At 39.6% G+C, this 18,319-nt stretch overlaps 1 protein-coding gene across 5 annotated transcripts in view; it reads right to left on the bottom strand.

Moving 5' to 3' along the window:
* Positions 1–18,055, bottom strand: part of pde7a (phosphodiesterase 7A) — a 137,246-nt gene extending 119,191 nt beyond the window's left edge. The window contains exon 1 of one of the 5 annotated variants that reach the window (XM_078540409.1): positions 17,120–18,055. In XM_078540409.1, the coding sequence (XP_078396535.1) occupies positions 17,120–17,263 (144 nt within the window). In that variant the 5' untranslated portion in view covers positions 17,264–18,055. Of the gene's footprint in view, positions 1–1,318; positions 1,602–5,605; positions 5,764–17,119 lie in introns of those variants that run through there. The other 4 variants (XM_078540410.1, XM_078540411.1, XM_078540413.1 and 1 more) reach the window with 4 other exon arrangements.
* Between the last annotated feature and the right edge of the window lie 264 nt (positions 18,056–18,319).

Below are 18,319 nucleotides of genomic sequence, written 5' to 3'. Positions count from 1 at the left end.
ATCTTTCATTGTCAACTCTGGACAGACATTTATAATTGGAATATTTGCACCTAGTCGATCCACAGGATCTCAGCTTGTTTGACTCTGTGGATGTATTTCACCAAAAAAATAGCTCCTGGAATGATTCCTGGACTTGCAGCTCGAACTGAACTTATTATCTTTCCACCAAAGAAAATTAAAGGGGAGCATGATACTCTCTTTAAAATGATAGACATAAATTAGCGGGTTTTTTAAACTTGGACTGGGGCCACAGAACTAGAGGACCCAAGTGCAAAATTAGCAACCTTGCAACAAGAGCAGACATTTAAATTTTGCCTGCCCTTCTCCTCCAAAGTCATCAGATATGTGATACAGGCTTTTTCCACACAAAAGAAAAACAGCTAAGGCTATATTTATTAACTCCTTTGAAAGCACAGGATTGTTATCATTTTGGAAATGACACAGAAAACCACTTCCTCTATGAAACATAATAGTGCATGTACAGTTGAACTGCAGATGACTTATCTGTAAAATTCAACTAATCATACCTCCAATTGTAGGTTGTAAAGTTGAATTAATAGTCCATACTTTTGCGCAATTGCCCTTAGCATACAGAAGGAAATATTCAGTTTTATTTTTCTGGAAGTTAACCTGTGGCTGATTACCTGTAATGAGAACCGTCCGTAGACTACATGGGGGTCAAACTGTTGATTGACATATGTAAAAACAGAATGAGAAAAGACAAATTGTACATAGTAATATTTAAAATGCTTGACATCTATTCAACCTTCAATCTGATGCATGGGCACACAATTAAGATTTTCCTAGCATTAAACCAAAAGAGTTCAAAAGTCTAGGCACTTTCAACCCTAAATCAAAGTTGGTTACTAACAGAGTAAAATTATATTCAATTTGATTGTCATGGGCAGGAAGAGGCCAGTTCAAGCAGCACCATTTTCCTTTTACCACCTCTTGGAAACAAGTGGTGTTTTGAATTAGTTTGCTTTGAAGAATAAGCGGTGGTGTATTTTTCCCAACCCCTCAATTTTTGTGTGATGCAATTTTACGAATAATCCACAGCAAACTTGGGTAAGGATTAACTCAGAAGGTTTGTTTATTTCACACATTCAAAATCTGCGAAAGAAGCGTCTGCAACGTCCCACTCCGCATTCACACAGTAAAAGGGGCGGGTGGGGATGGAGAAAAAGAGGTTAACAGTAAAACTGAATATTGGTTCACGTGAGTTCCACAGAGTCACAAAAAGTCAGAGCCCAATGAGGAATCTTTCACGTAGGCATTTAGAGGTCAGCTGACTGGGGTCTGATGTTGCAAGACTCACTTTTCAGGTGGTGTTGATGTCACAGGATGAAGTAGGCAGAGATCGAGTCGGTTCTGTAGGCGATGGGATGAAATCTTCCAATGGAGTCAGGTTAGATGGACCTGTTTTCCTGCCTGGACAGAGCCGTTTCATTGTGGCTTGCCAGTTGGATGATAAAACAGCAAACTGCCATGTGCAGCCCAGAAATGTAATATTAAGCTGTTCCAAGAGCCAGAGTCTTTGGTCATGTGACTTTCCTCCTCCACAATAACTTCAAAAGGGATGTTTATCCAACGTCTGGAATTGGTGTTGTTGTCAGAGCTGATAATGTCTCAGCCATTATGGGTTGAAAGGGGTGCCATTTATGTTGAGGGTCTGTCATTTGGGAAACCACTGTCTCAACAGACCCGCTGACTCTGCCAGCAAGTTTGGCTTATCAAATGCAAATGGCCTTCCTGTAGCTCCTTTTGAAATTGGTCTGACTAGTCCCCAGGTTGTCTATTAGTAGCTCCTTAAGCATAACGAGGTGTGAGATTCCCAAAACAGGAGAATTCTTTTGTTCCGGGGGATAACCCCCAGAGGGTCAACCATCAAAACTGTCTTTGTTCATCGGAAAAGTCCAGTTTAAAATGAGAAATAGCAATAAGGATAAAGTTTTTAAATATATACAGTATTGGGTATCTTGTGTGTCAGGGGAACCAACATAATATAATGAACACAAGCACAAAAGCAAAATACTGCAGTTACTGGAAATCTGAAATAAAAACAAAAATGCTGGAAATAATCAGATCAGACAGCATCTGTGAAGAGATAAAAGCAAAAAAACTGCGGATGCTGGAAATCCAAAACAAAAACAAAAATACCTGGAAAAACTCAGCATATTTCACCTCTTTTCTATTTTTACTTAGTTCTGTTGAAGGGTCATTCGGACTTGAAACGTTAACTGTGCTCCTCTCCACAGATGCTGCCAGACCTGCTGAGTTTTTCCAGGTATTTTTGTTTTTGATCTGTGAAGAGAAGCAGTTAATGTTTCAGATTGAGATGACCTTTCAACAGAAACTGAAAAACAAAATGCTGTCTGACCTGCTGAGTATATCCAGCATTTTTTATTTCAGATTTCCAACATCCACAATATTTTTTTTTTGAAGTATATTTAAATATAACTCTAAAGCTCACACATGAAGTCAAAAGGTACCATAAATTGCTTTTCTCTGGATTAAACTTGAAATGAACCAAATAGAAGCATCAGTTTCTTCAACTGCCCTGCATGATCAGTATTATCATTTATGCCCATCACCTGAAATAATTCAAGCAAATAACCAGTTTTTGTCCACGTAAACTAACTGAACCGTAAGATTTCATTTTATATGGTGTGTAGTTTTGTTATGCTTCCTCCTCAGTGTCAACACCACAAAGAAGTTAAAAACCAAAAACATGCGAAAGAGAAATCCTGAAGATTCCACGTTCAACTCAACTTAGATATAAGACAAAATTCAATTTTCATTTCAAATTCACCACAGATGCCAAATAATACACAACAGCTGTTGTCAGTTCACCAGTGGAACAAAAGTAAAAATTAATGTAAATTTAAATCAAAGGTCACACCAAGACTTGGAATAAACTCCAATTTCAAATTCTCCTTTATACATTATTAGTGATACATGAAAGGTACTGCACTAAAAAACGTAGAGGGAATAAAGTCAGACAATTCTCACTCCAGGAGTCAAACTACAATTGTAATAATGAACTGGACTTGAAGATAAAATTTGTAGTCATTTTTACATGAACTGTGTTTCACAATATGTACATTGGATTTTTTTTGGTGGGGGTGGGGGAGGGAAGCAGCTTTTTAAAATTAGTTTTTAGCTTGACATTTTGTTTGCAACATGGATCAAGTCAGACAAAATGGCCCACTTGTTCATGCACTGAAATTCATAACAACATCCACACTGAAAAAGGATAATTGAGAGCCAAGTACTGATCATTTAACTAAGTGATAATTGATAGATTTTCTAAAGTCTAAATCCAAGGCATTATTTCATAGCAAAGCTGAAAATCTGGTATTCATAAAATCGTAGTCTGCTACATGTGAAAGATCATTGGACCACTGAAGTTCTATCAGCTCCACAGGCTCTTCGAAAGAATTGTAAAACCCACTGTGAAAGTGAACGGCATATTAATTAAACCCACAGAAGTAATGAATTTTTATCGTGAAATCAAATATCAATCTGCTCAACAAATACTATGACTGGCATTTTGCCTGCCTATGTAATACTATAAAATCTTTATTAGATAGAAGGTTATTGAATTATAGCAATTATTCAGAAGTGGAAGCATTGAAAGAATATTCTAGGATAAGTTTTACACTGCATTGGCTGTGAAGCGTTGAGGTAAGAGGATATAATGATCTAATGTCAACGCGCAGACCAATGAGCATTTGCAACCAGTTCGTACAATCCTCGGAAACCAAAGTAAACAGTGGCAAGATCGAGATCATGTTCTCTGGTAACTGGGCTAACCAATCCTTTGCCTCTTTCACCATCAGGTCAGACTACCTGAAGCTGCTGGGGATATGGTTTGGAGGGGCCAGGGTATGCACTAAAAACTGGAAGGTGTGTGTAGTTATGGCAAAACAAAAATGGGCATGGGGAAGAAAATGCTCCCTCTCCATTGTGGGTAAACCTGATCATCAGGTGCAACACACCCTCGGTATTATTGTATTGTAGATGTGGCCCATTTCTCTTTCACTTTATCTGGAGGTTGAAACTGGATCGTGTTTGCAGGGATACTATGTGCAAACCTCAAGATAAAAGGAGGGGAAAGAAAAACTTACCCCAACAACACACTCATCCTGATGGCTACCTGTGTGTGTGGCTGCATCAAGCTTTGCGTAGATTCTCAGTACGCAAACATCAAGTGTCACTATGTGCTGATGCTCTGTCCCTGCTGTTGCAAAGGATGGATATGGCCACGTTGCCACTGAACGTTCCATTCAGTTGGATTGTGTCGTACCACCTATTCCTTGTGGAAAAATTTATGCAGGAAAACACCTTTGGCCACAAGTCCATCAGACAGTGATCAGTACGTGACAGTCTTGAGGCCCTGCAGAAAAAGACGGTAGATCCTCAGATGGTTCTCTGAGCAGACTACCAAAATCATTTGGCAAAATGCCTCATTGCCAGAACTTTCAAACAAGCACCAACATAGCTTGGCTGGTAGCAAGAAAAGCCCTCCCTGTCAGATCCTTCCTGCGTGCTCAGAGGCTCCACTCCTCTGCACATTGCCTTCTAGGAAGCTGTGGTGAGGAAGAGACCATTGTCCATATTCTTCTGGTATGTGCCCTTGCAAAAAACGTTGAGAGAGAGATGCAGTGGTTTTTGTCAGGGTTCATCCCGAGCAGCTCCATGACACAGGATTCTGTGTTCTACGGGCTGTTCCCAAGGACACACATCAAGATAAACATCAACTGCTGCTAGAGGACCATTAACTCTGAACGATGCTCTTGGTCCCCACAACCAAATGCAGACTGGCACAGTCCAAGGTCCAGGACTACATGCTGTGGGACATACTAAAGTTTGGGCAGCCGCCACAGAGGCGCAAAGAGGAAAGGCCCCTGTCTAAGGCCTTTCAGCCATTGTAAACTGAGGGGTTGGAAACTGTAGAACTCCTTGGTCTGTATGCCTGACATGGAATGTGTATTGTAAACATTAAGAGTATTGAAATTGTATTGAGGCACCTCAAAGTGGAACATGCTGCATGGGGAAAAGTTGAATTATATTCCACTTCCTGTAATACTCCACTTGAAATATTTTGGAATGTACGTTTACAAATTTTTTGAATAAAGTAAATTTTTGGGAAAAAAAAGCTGCACATAAATGAGTTCTTTCTTCACAATTGCCGTAACTGAGTATTTAAGCACAGAGGCTACAAGAATGACCAAATCCTGATAGCCTTTTGCATGAGTGAAACAAGTCAAACTCTCATCAATTAATGGATGCAATATCATGCAATTGAGACTCTGAGTAACTTAACTCACTTTTAGCCAGAATGTTTCATTTATGCTGCATATTTTAGTACACCACAAATCTAAAGATATCAAATTGATCACCATAATTCCAAGGCCATATGTAGGGCATAAAGGAAAATATTCACTTTAATATAAACAGAATTGTTGTACAAACAACATTTTTGTTTGAGAGTCAAAACTACAACATTTGGAGTTCCAATTCTCTCTGGCACAACTCTAAATTACATTTAATATAGCTAACTTATGATAAGTTTTAAACACTTCTAATTTTTAAAACACACCTGATAATATTGATGTACGCAAGACCATGTGTCAGTTTGAAGAAATGTTAATACAGCGGCTTCCTCACCCAGTTAAATATTTGATTCCTGCTAATTAGAAGACTTTGCAAACAAATATAGAGGAGACAGTGGCATAGTGGGAATACCACTGGACTAGTATTCTGGAGGCCCAGGCTAATACTCTGAGGATAAAAGCAAAATACTGCGGATGCTGGAAATCTAAAACAAAAACAGAAAATGTTAGAAAAACTCAGCAGGTCCAACAACATCTGTGGAGAGAAAAAAAAAGAGTTAACATCAAGTCCTTATGGCTTCTTCAGAGCAGAGCTCTGAAGATATGGGTTCAAATTCAAGTTGGTGGAATTTAAATTCAATTAATAAAATCTGGAATCAAAAACTAGACTCAGTAATGGTGACCATGAAACTATCATCCACCATCGTGAAAACCCATCTGGTTTACTAATGTCCTTTAGGGAAGGATATATGTCGTTCTTACCCAGTCTGGCCTACATGTGACTCTAGAACCACAGCAACGTGACTGACTCTTAACTGCCCTAGGAAATGGCCTAGCAAGCCACACAGTTCAAGGGTAATTAGGGATGGGCAACAAATGCTGGTCTTGCCAGTGATGCCCACATCCATAAAAGTAGAAAAAAAATGTGTGCAATTTTTATAAAAAGATTTTCAAGTAGATTCCAATTAGTTTAAGTATGTAGAAATCCTAACAAGTATGAGGTTAATGATGAAAGTTCTTTAGGTTCCACCAGATCATGGGGTTGAAAAATAAAATGGGCCAGTAGTGAAAGCATTTAAATGTACTCATGCTATTAAATGTAGGTAGCTACGAAGCAACTTTTAAATGAGCTCTCATGTACAATTAATCTGCCAAATTACACAGGGGAATATAAAACAAGACTAAACAACATTGCAGACTAGTCATGCTTTCCTATCTGAAACTTGGACTCGCACATAATCTGGTGGAATAACGGTCCAGAAACAATATAGCTTTGATAATTACTTTTGATTTGCACAGACGTTGGATATATAGGGTAAGTGCACTCTGAATCCAGTGCGAGAGCCTGAATTTACAGGCAGAAGGATTCTCATTCTGCTCTTTTTCAGAGGCAGTTCAACACTTCACAGCCCATTTATGTGCCACAGGTTTAAAGTCAGGAAGAAACCAGAAGCTTATGCTATGACTACACCTTTAGACTCTACGCATCCATTTTTAAATGGATAGTGTAATCTCATACAGTAATTAAGCAATCTTTGTCATTTGATGCATAATGATGTAATGTGCAAATTTGAGCTGTTAAACACACTATCATTTCAAGCCCATTATCAAGTGTTTAAAAGTTGTGTTTTACTCCTCAGCTAACCAGTATTAAACATAATTGCCAATAATAGGTATCTAACACAAAGTTATCCAATCTCTAGTGTCAACATTCCTCAATCTGACAGAAAAACCCAAAAAATTGTGGAATCTTGATTAACATACACATTTTCTGCTGTATTTTAGCAAACCTCCTGTGACATTTCTCAGAGTAAATATGCCAAGTCACTTTTCCAATGATAATGTTATACCACGTAACACATCGTATTGAAAGATCTCAACACCACATCATTTGATGCTTATGCGGCTTTTCCCCCCCACACACCACCTAATTAAAAAAAAGCTTTTGGCTTATCAAAAAATACAGAATTTTGATGACTTCACAAAAAAAGGTACATCCACAGCAACTTTTCTATCAGAGAAAAATTATCTTTTTGAAGAAATACTATGCACCACAAAGAGAAAAAAATCAAAATAAAGATTTCCCTCAAATGGCTTCTGAAATCTCAAGTGCATCACAGAGAAGCAAATTTATCCGAATGCGCTAAGAAGGTTAATAAAATCCAGGTAAGGGTGATGCTTTTAAAAAATCAATTTATTTTAATTTCTACAAATGGCAATCACAAACTATTGACCTAGGCCCCAACACTCATTTTGTAGCTTTCACTCAGGCTGTCAAACTGATCCATGGTGTTACAGGCTACTGGAGTAATCCAATGTTGAAGCTCCGATTTGTGGGAATATTGCTGTTACTGCAATTATTATACTCATATACTTCACATGAATAAAAACAAACATTTTGTTTCACCAGTTACATAAATAAAGCACTCACTCATCAATTTGAAGAAAGAGCATCTTACGTTTCTTAGGAAATAATTTTTGTGCAAGCTTACTGCAAGCTCGATAACTTATAACAGAAACTGGGCATAGAAGCCTGCATAGCCATGGATGTACAAGGCCTGAAAGATATTGGAGGAAAGGTCCAAAGGAAGAAAACAAACTCCTTAAAAAGGGCAAATCTCAAATCCCAGGCTGCTAAGAAAGGGTAGGCTCGGAGGCAGGCTTTTTGGAGCAATAGGATATGGATAAATTAAGGGTAAGTTTATTTTTTTTGAAGTTTAGTTAAGTTTTCATGCACTTGTTTTTTTAGGCATAGATAACGGAGTAAAATAAAAACAACTCCCAAGAAAAAGAAACTTTGGATGTTAAGTTTTGTGGTGGTTGGTTATTCCAGATCACAGGTTCCGGATTGTTCAGTTGTTAAAGCTACCACTACCAAATAGTATTTTTTTTAATTTGTTTAAGGGATGCGAGCGTCCCTAGCAAGCCCAACATTTGTTGCCAATCCCTAACTGCCCTTGAAAAGGTGGCTAATCAGACAGATGGTTCACCAAGAAGAGTAACACACTGTATTCTAAATTGATATTAAGCAATTCTTAAAAGGACAGTTGTTTCTGAGATTTATAAACTGTAAGCTAGAACAATTATTAAAGTCTGAGTACTGAGCTTTTCCTGTGTTTATGACTTTAAAAAAAAAACTTTTCAGACCCAATGGGAACAAATGACAACCTCTCGATCAGGTCAGTGACCAGTCATCCCTTCAAATGAAGCATTTCCTGTCAGAATCCCTTAAGCTGGCAAGTTTTGCAACACGTATATCACTTGAACATGGTTGGGTACCTAGATATACTGGCACCAGATCAATACACATAACACAAGGCTCAAGTGTTCTTCCTCCACCCAAAAAAAAAGTCAAATCCCTGAAAACAGGGATTTGAAGTAAACAACCTCCCCTCAGATAGCTGTTGATATCAGATTACAAAAAACAAACATCTGAGTTTACCCATTTTGTCAGTTTAGTGTTCGAGAAAAGTCAAAAGAAAAAGGACGTTTCCGAATAAGGACAAACTCAGACAAAGGAACAGTCAGAGGCTAAGGTTACATAGGATTACACGGATACAAGGCACAGAAACAGGTCATTCAGCCCAACTAATCCATGCTGGCATTTATGCTCCACCTGAGCTTCCTCCAATCTTTCCTCATAACAGTCGATTCCCTTCTCCCTCATATGTTTGTATATCTTCCCTTTAAAATGTAACTATACTATTCTCTTTAACCACTCCTTATGTTAGAGAATTCCACATTCTAACCATTCTTTGGGAAATTTTTGGTGGATTTGATTTTTATGGGGTTATCTTATATTGATGGCCTCTAGTTATGCTCTTCCCCAGATGTAGAAACATTCTCCCTCTCTACCACTCTATCAAAAAGACCTCTATTAGGTCACCCCTCAGCTTTAGCTGAAAAGAAGTTTAAAGGAAAAAAAGTGAAAATGAGAGATCTTGCAGTACTTAGTCAATTCTGTAATATAGATTCCAAGATACAAGATAGAAAGAGCAAGATCCTGGTTAAACTTGGAGGGAAAACGACCAGAACAACTGAAAATCATACAAAAAGCAGAAAACAATGCAAGGAGAGAGGAAGCTGAATTGACATAGATCAATTTTGAACCACTATGTGTAAGCAATTCACGAAAGGAGAAAATTATAAGCCTGTGGTATCAATAAAAAGGCATAAGTGGCACATATTTGCTATCAGTTGCTTGCTTATACAGTTCACTTACTTATTTGGGAGAGGTCTTGTGGTGCAGTGATAGCATCCCTACCTCTTAGTCAAAAACTCCGAGTTCAAGTCCCACTTTGGGACTTAGCTATGGAAGGTGCATTCATAACATGACCAAACTGGTTGATTTCAGCCTATAAATCCTTCCAATATGCCTGATGGCAGGCAGTAAGTTTGGGAGAGTTTCCTGCTCATCCATACTGCAGAAGGCAATGGTAAACCACTGCAGTACTTTGCCAAGCATAATCATGAACCAATCCAATGGAAGTCCATGGCTGCCAATGCCCCTTTAGGGCATGGTAGCTGAAGGAGGAGGAGGATTGCTTATTCAGAAACCCCAGCTTTTCCAACTTTAGTTTTAGCACCAAAACTGTGAAAAATTCAAGGTGAAAAAATGGGATAAACTTGAATAAAGTCAGCAAAAATCAGTTTTCCATGTTGAGCATTACTAAGATGCAGTAAAAGAGAGTAAGATTGCTGCAATATAACATCACTTCCCCAGCCAAACACGCGATTTTAGCAATGAAATGCATTTAAAATATGATTGGAATGTGCACTGTAAAGTGCTGACTACTAAATACAAGTTTAAATTAGTACATCATCATAAATATCATGAAGCACAAATATTTTAAAGTCTGACCAAAATATGAAAGTTGAGGCTAAAATTTTATTTTGCACTATTTGCTATTAGCACCATCACAATTTGTGATATATCCATTTGTTAATAAAAAAGCTGTAGTCCTGGTCAAGGCTCATAATTTTCTAAATTTTGCTTCACAGTAGAAAAAATTTACTGGGCATATTTATTCTTCCATCTCTATTATAAACTATACTAATTCTTACTTTACTTCATCGAGTTTCTTGGAAGCTCGGCAGTTGTGTTCTTCAGGCTGAAATAAACACAGCCAATGCTAGAAAAACTCAGGAGGTCTGGCAGCATTAGTGGAGAAAGGAACAGAGTTAATGTTTCGAGTCCAATATGACTCTTCTTTGGAACTGAACAAAGGTAGAAATGTGATAGCTTTTATGCTATTAAAAAGGGGGTGGGAGGGGTGGCAGGGTCAGGTGGAACAAAAAGGAAGGTCAGGGATACTTGTTAGAGGACAGGGGAGATTAAATGCCAAAGATTTGAAACAAAAGGCAAAGGGGGTGGTAATAGTAGTTGTAAAGAAACAAAGGTTGCTATTCACACCTATCTGGACCAATGCTTTGTTTCTTTACTGCTACCATTACCACTTGCTCTGCCTTTTGTTCCATGACATTTTGGTATTTAATCTCCCTCACCCTCTAACTTGTATCCCTGACCTTCCTTTTTGTTCCATCTGACCCTTCCCCCTTTTTCAACAGAATAAAACCCATCACATTTCTACCTCGTATTGGACACGAAACATTAACTATGTTTCTCTCTCCACAGATGCTGCCAGACCTTCTGAGTTTTTCCATGACTTTCTGTTTTTATTTCAGACCTCCAGCATCCACAGTATTTTGCTTTAAGTTTAGTGCACATCAGGTTGATGCTTGGTTGTGCAGTAATCAGTTTTATCCATTTATTGTGGAAACCTGTCATGATACTTCCTTTCGGCACTGTAGATTAAGTGTGGTACATTTGAGACGCACTTAGACTTTCAACCAAGCTCCTCCAAGTGCTTAAATAACTCATCTCAAATCCTTCCAGAATTTTGTACTAAAACACACATTGCATTACTGACATCACACAAATGTAACTATCTTTCAGGATCCACTAGCATCAGGGAGATTTTTTTTTGCATTTCAGAACTGGGTAGAAATCATCTTTTTACCTATTCAACCTAGAAAAATACAGGAATTTAAATTAGTGCAGGAAAATAAAAATTGGTTAAAAAAGTTACTTTAAATAGTCTCTAGTTATACAGTTACTAGAGATTGTAGTCGACTGGTTGAGAGGATTTGTAAAATAAAGTAGCATTAAAGGGTACAATTTTGTGTCACCAATCATTTCTTGATTTCTGAGAAGCATTGTTAAAAGGTTTTTAAACAATTGTCTGGAGATTGACAGAATATTTTATTATTTAGTCTGATAAATGATGAACAACTCAAAAAGCCAAATTCAACATTATACATTCTTTATTATGAATGTCAAGAATGCAAATTTCAACATCCTACAAGGATTGTAACAAGAATTTTCCACCTGGCACATTCTAAAAGTATCACACTTTGTCACAGATGCAAAACAATCTTAAACAAGCCATGCACCTGGAGTTCAAAATGTCCTGGTAGCTGCAATTGTCTTCAGCAATGTATACACTGCTATGGCTATTGAGACCTGCCGACTCAGGACTGCTTTAACGAGACGTAGATTAGCAGTTGAACGTGACAATCATGCTTGCAGACCACCAGCCAACAATAGCACGCAGAACAAAAAAAACTGATGCATTCTCAACCCAGGATCAAAGCTCTAAATAGACTCATCAGTTCGCACTGAATATTTCAGAATTAATTCCAAAAATGCATCCAACCCATATTTAATCTAACATACACCCAGCAATACAAAATGGACAGATATAAGATCAATTATGAGTTAATTTTCTGAAATTTTAAATTAATTAATTTAGTAACACTGCACCCCTCCCACCTATCAAGTATAGTTTTAGATCATCAAAATAACTACCAAGAACTCAACAGCAATATATTTTTATGTACAATACTGACTGACCTGCAAGGTAAAAATATACATAAATAATCATACAGACAAAATACATAAACATGTGCTCATGCACAGGTGTAACATAACATTTGTAGTTGATTACAAACAACTTCACTTTTGAACTTCACTTGGTGTTACTTTCTATCAAATGAACCTGCCCAGTCACAAACAATAAATGGGAGAACAACCTCATCAAGTTCAAATCAATGAAACAAAGTTACAGAATTTTGATGAAGTTAAACTTGACACAAAGTCAGCCATTTCAGTGTTGTTATTATAAGTTATTAGCACAAATATACTTTAATGTTGTCACTACTTTATCACTTAAAATGTTCACCACAATTATATTGCTTCTTGTCAAAAAGCAGAATACTGTGGATGTTGGAAATCAGAAATAAAAACAGGAAATACTCAACAGGGCATGCAGCATCTGCTGAGAGAAAGAGTTAAAGTTTCAGGTTAATGACCTTTCATCAGGACTGAGAAAAGCTGGAAAGTAATAGGTTTGCTCAATCAAAACTTCCCAGTTCTGATGAAAGGTCATGGAACAGAAACTCTGTTTCTCGCACCACAGCTGCCTGACCCAAGTATTTCCAATATTTTCTGTTTTTATAGTACATGTGTTATGCAGCACAAAGTGATATCTTTAAATACTGCTGGATATTCTTTAACAACTGAAGTAAATATATATCAAAATTTGACACATCTTATGTTTTATATAAGGTCAGATTTTCACTCTTCTGGTAGGTAGCGCGAATCAGGAAACTTCCTGGCTTGTCACACCCACATCGGGAGAAGCTGCCCTGCAGACTTGACTTTTGGTCCAGGCTGGCAGCTGCAGGATGGTGTCAGGCCCACCGCAGATCGGAGGCGGCCACAGGGACAGCCGAGTGCCAAGGTGGGCTTTTAAACAGCCTGCCTCGGTTCTCTGGGACTCTGTCCCAGTTGTTTCCTTAAAATGTTAGCCCTCAACCCCCATCAACCCTCACAACCACTTGCCAACTAATGCCAACCCATGTCACCCACCCACCATCTTTTTCTTTTACATTCTTCATGCCAACTGACCCAGTATACATTATGGGAAGATCTCAGAAGCCATGTTGAGATGAAATAAAGTTTAAATATCTCTTACAGTCCTCACTATTTAAAAACACTCCCAATCATGAAAGCCCATTCAAAAATTTTAATTCTCAAGTACATAATTCTTTATAAAACAAACAGGCTTGCAATCCTAACCCCACAAGGACAGCTAATTCTTTAATAACCTTTTTGAGCTGTGAACTTAGGACCCCTGCTGAGATAATGATAGGTTATAGAAAGCAACCAAGCATTAATAATAACATAATGATAGCCCTTGAAGAAATGTCAAAAAACAGCTACTATAACTAAAATAATAGATTTTTTTTCATTCTCACTTAATTTTTTTTTAAAAGCTTGTCTGTGTCAAATGGCTGAGGATTTTAAATAACTTCACATCATGACAATTATGCAGACCTTACCCACCCTTCAAGAACATTATGTCTACTCCAAAATTTGAGACTCCCACTCTGCAGGTTAAGGCCATTGAAACAGCCAAAAGGGGATCTGTTTGAACTCAGCACGAATTTCAAACGGCCCTGCTGAGTTTGGGTTTCCCTTGTGTGAATCACACCCCATCCCCTTTCCTGTACCAATGAAAATGGAATCTGATGGAAATGGCGGTGAGACCTCCAACTCTGCAAAAATCCAGGCTTTAGACTCGTGACTGCATTTCATTTGAGTTGAAGAGCTGGAATTAATTTCAGCCATAAAGAAAGACTACAATCTGCCACAGAATCTTGACTGGGAGTGGGGGCGTGGACGGGAGGGCGGTGGTATTAGAAAATGTGCCCATGAGCGTCCATGAAAATGGAACAGCACACCACCCTCAATTATTAAAGCAAACAAGAACTGTTTAATATGTTTACTTGAAGCCATATCTGAGAAGTGGTTTGAGATAATACTAGATTAATACATTTTGTACCTAGCGAGTGGATTGCAAAGGCCCAGAAGGCTGTGATGCTCAGTCTCAAAGGACCTAAAAACTAATTTGCTGTGTTAATTTTTATTAAACTCTTAACAATTTAGTTTAGTATGGGGGATAACTGAGGCTCATTACATGCAGTGCCTGCACAATATAGGTCATCCTGAAAATCTTGTGCCTGGGAATTGTGGCCAACTGCTGGCACTCAAGCTCAAAGCTTCAGCTGGTGGAGCAACTGGAAACACTCTTTCACAGGAGGCAGATGGGTTGAAAACACAACTCCATTATCTAAGAACGGGGGGGGGGGGGGGGGGGGGGGCGGTGGATGTCAGGAAATTATAGACCTGTCAATCTACAGCTGTTATAGAGAAGTTATTGGAATCTATAATTAGGGACAGTGGTGGAACACTTGGAGAAATTTGCACTGATGAGAAAACGAGCTTATTTGTAATAAGCAGGTCACGTCTAACGAACCAAATTTAATTTTTTGAAGTAACAAAATTAGTAGACAGGGAAATTTCCATGGGTACAGTTTACATGGACTTCTAGAAGGCAGTGAGGTCCTACACAAGACACTATTCACTGAAATTAAAACTCGAGGAATTAAAGACAAACTATTGCATTGGGAGGTACTATTGCATTAGGGGATAACAATAAGAGTGGGGATAATGGGCATGTACCCGAATTGTAGGAACTGACTACTTATGCCCCAAAAGGATCTGTGCTGGGGCCTCAACAATTTATTATATGCGTTAATTACTTCGATAATGTAACATTAAGCCATCATATCCAAGTTTTCACATTACACAAAGGTTGGTAATATATTAAATAGTGTAGATGACAGCATAAAATTAAAGACACATCAATAAAGTGAATGGCAGATAGATTTCAATGCAGGTGTGTGAGGTTATCCATTTTGAACTAAAAAAAGATAGATCAAAGTATTTATTCCAATGGTAAAATGCTAGGAACAACAGAAGTCCAGGGAGATTTAGGGAGTCCAAGTCTACATAATAGTCATCTGGAGTACTGCATCCAGTTCTGGGCACCATACTTGAGAAGGGATGTGAAGACTTTGGAGAGAGTATAGAGGAGGTTCACAAGAATGATTCCAGCGATAAAGTTATAAGGATAAAATGGAGAGGTTGGGACTCTTTTCCTTGGAGAAAAGGCGGCCAAGAGGAGACTTGATAGAGATATTCAAGATCCTGAGGGGTATGGACAGGGTAAATAGTGGGAAACTGTTCCAACTCAAGAGGACATCAAGAACTAGAGGACACAGATTCAAAATAATTGGCAAAAGGAGCAAATGTGATGTGAGGAAAAGTTTTTTTCACCCAGAGGGTGGTGGGAGTTTGGAATAAACTACTCGAAAGGGTGGTGGAGGCAGGTTCGATTGAGGTATTCAAAAGGGAATTGGATTGCTACCTGAAGAGAGGGAGAGAATGTGCAAGGTTACGGGGATAAGGCAGGGGAATGGGATGAGGTGGAATGCTCTTTCAGAGAGCCAATGCAGACTCGATGGCCGAATGGCCTCCTTCTGCACTGTAAAGATACTGTGATCACTCAAATGTAGTGGTCAGGTACAAAAATAAAATCCAGAAGGCTAGCGGAATGGTAGCCTTTATATCTAGAGTTCTAGCATATAAAGGAAAGAAAGGCTTGCTACTGCCATACAAAACCCTGGTTAGACTACGATTCCAAACTTTTTCAATACAAGGACCCCTTTCCAAATAGATTAACAATCACAAACACCCACCATTTTTTTTATTCTTTCATGGGATATGGGCATCGCCAGCATTTCCCTCAAGAAGTTGGTGGTTCAATGTGCACACCATACAGACTTGAGACATATATTGCCATTCTTTTTTAGTTGCTGGGTCAAAATCTTAGAACTTCCTACTCAAAAGCATTATGGAAGCACCTTCAACACACAGACTACAATGATTTAGGGATGTGCAATAAATGTTGGCCTTGCCAGTGTCACCCACATGCCAAGAATTATTTTTTTTTTAAAAAAAGCTCCTGGAAAAACATGGAGAACAAGATTGAACTTCATTATCTATATTCAAATATCCTGCAAAGACCTGTACATAAAGAATGATTTACTGGACATACATCCAAACTCCAGCAGTATCAACATATTCAGGGCAAGAAACAAAAATGCAAGAGCAAAATACTGCAGATACTGGAAATCTGAAACAAAAACAGGAAATACTGGTAACACTTAGCAGATCTGGCAGCATCAGCAGAGAGAGAAACAGGGTTATCAGGTCATAGACCTGAAACATTAACTTTGTTTCTCTCCCTTGCTGTTGAGTATTTCCAGCAGGAAAAAAGTTGCCTATAAACTCTCCCAAAAGCTCAGCATGGTATAATCCTATGTTCCTGAAATATTCATTAGAGATTCAAACTTTGGTCTGTAATGATTTAGCCAATCTCAAAACAGCAGGGGCGGACCTGCCAAATCTAGTATAAGCATCCAGCAATACTCTAATCTCCAGGAAAATTTACACAGGCTTGCGAGAATGATGATACGTTACACAATCAGCACCAAGACACCTGGATGCCAGGGCCCTGTAGTTACATCCCCAAACATGAATCATTATTGAGGCGTTTTATAATAAAACAAGTCATTTTATAAATGATTTTAACCAAGGGAAAGTACTTAAACGAATGCTTGAAACAATGGTTGGTGGATATAAATTACGTGCACCCATAAATGAGGTATTCACAAGAATAACACCAGTAAAGACGAATTAAATAAAGATGGAAGTTCAATTGGTGTAAATTAGAGGGGAAATGTGAACCGAGTGAGGATTTAAACATGTAGAAACAGGCAGACAATAATCCGGAGAGCCGGCGGCCTCTTACCTGAGACAGGACTCGGGGGTTAGCGCAGCCGAACAGGGACGAGCTGGAGCTGAAGCTGATGGCGCCTCTGCGGCTCAGGACGTGTTTGGGTACCGGCCTGTCGAGGGGCAGCACCGGTAACTGGTACTGGTAGCATAGTGCCATTGGAGCGGGAGCAGAACCTAACGGGCACTGGCGGAACGAAACACAAACAGCAGTGACAGCAAAACTACCACAGCTGCATCGAGAGAAAGAGCAGGAACCGGGCCGGGGCCGGGGCCGGGGGAGGTCGGACACACGCCGCCCGGGGCAGCGCCTCTCTCCGCTGGCTCCCGGGCCGGCTTCAGGTATCTCGGTTCCCGACCGAAGACAAGCAGCACTGGCCGATCTCAGCCACCAACTCCCGGGCACAGCCGCTTCCTCCCAGGCCCATCTTCGGGCGCTACCTCCGGAGCGGACGGGGTTTATTTTCTTCTCTTTTTCCGCCCTCGCTTCTGCCAGCTCCTATCGGAGAAATCCCATCGGCGGCGGGAGCGGGAGCAGGCGCGGCCCAGACACGGAGGCCTTCCCCCTTCTCCTGCTCTTTTCCTCTTCACAACGTTTCCTCATGTCTCGCCGGCTCGTCCAAAACACGGCATCTCCGACCTGCAGGGACTGAGCGCTAGGTATTCCCGGGCTTTTTCTGTTCGCCGAGGGGGGGGTCCCTGCCGCTCTGGCCGGGCTTCTCTCCTGTGCCGGTGATGGAGCGGGGCCGCCCCGGCCACTCGGAGTGCGGGTGATGCTGTTGGCTCCGAGCTTCGCCCAGCAGCCAAGCTCCCTCCGCAATATACCCACAACAATCCGCACAAACTGCAGAACAAATAATCCTCTGCTCAAGCGGCCGGCCGCAGATTTTGTTTTCAGAAACCAACCACCTGCTAAAAAGGCTTTTGTGTGTGTTGTAAAGCGAGAAATAAAACAGACCAATTACAGACAGGATACTTTTTACAACAATTTTTCTTATTGGCACATTTCATGTTTTCAAAATGTTATGTGAAAGCTGATTGGATAAATGCGATGGCACTGCCCTGAGCTTCCCACGTTACTAGAGGACCCCTGTACTAGAAAGCGTATGGAGTGCAGAATAGGGTATTCCTGCAATCTGGGTTTGCCCTGAGGCTGATGAACATCAGTGTAGGTAACCACCTCCTTATGACTCATAGCCTACAATGTGTTCATGTT

Source organism: Cetorhinus maximus, chromosome 4, assembly GCF_964194155.1.
Source record: "Cetorhinus maximus chromosome 4, sCetMax3.hap1.1, whole genome shotgun sequence".
NCBI classification, from domain to species: Eukaryota; Metazoa; Chordata; class Chondrichthyes; order Lamniformes; family Cetorhinidae; genus Cetorhinus; species Cetorhinus maximus.
Note: the sequence above shows the minus strand (reverse complement) of the source record. Positions and strands in the feature narration are given on the sequence as shown.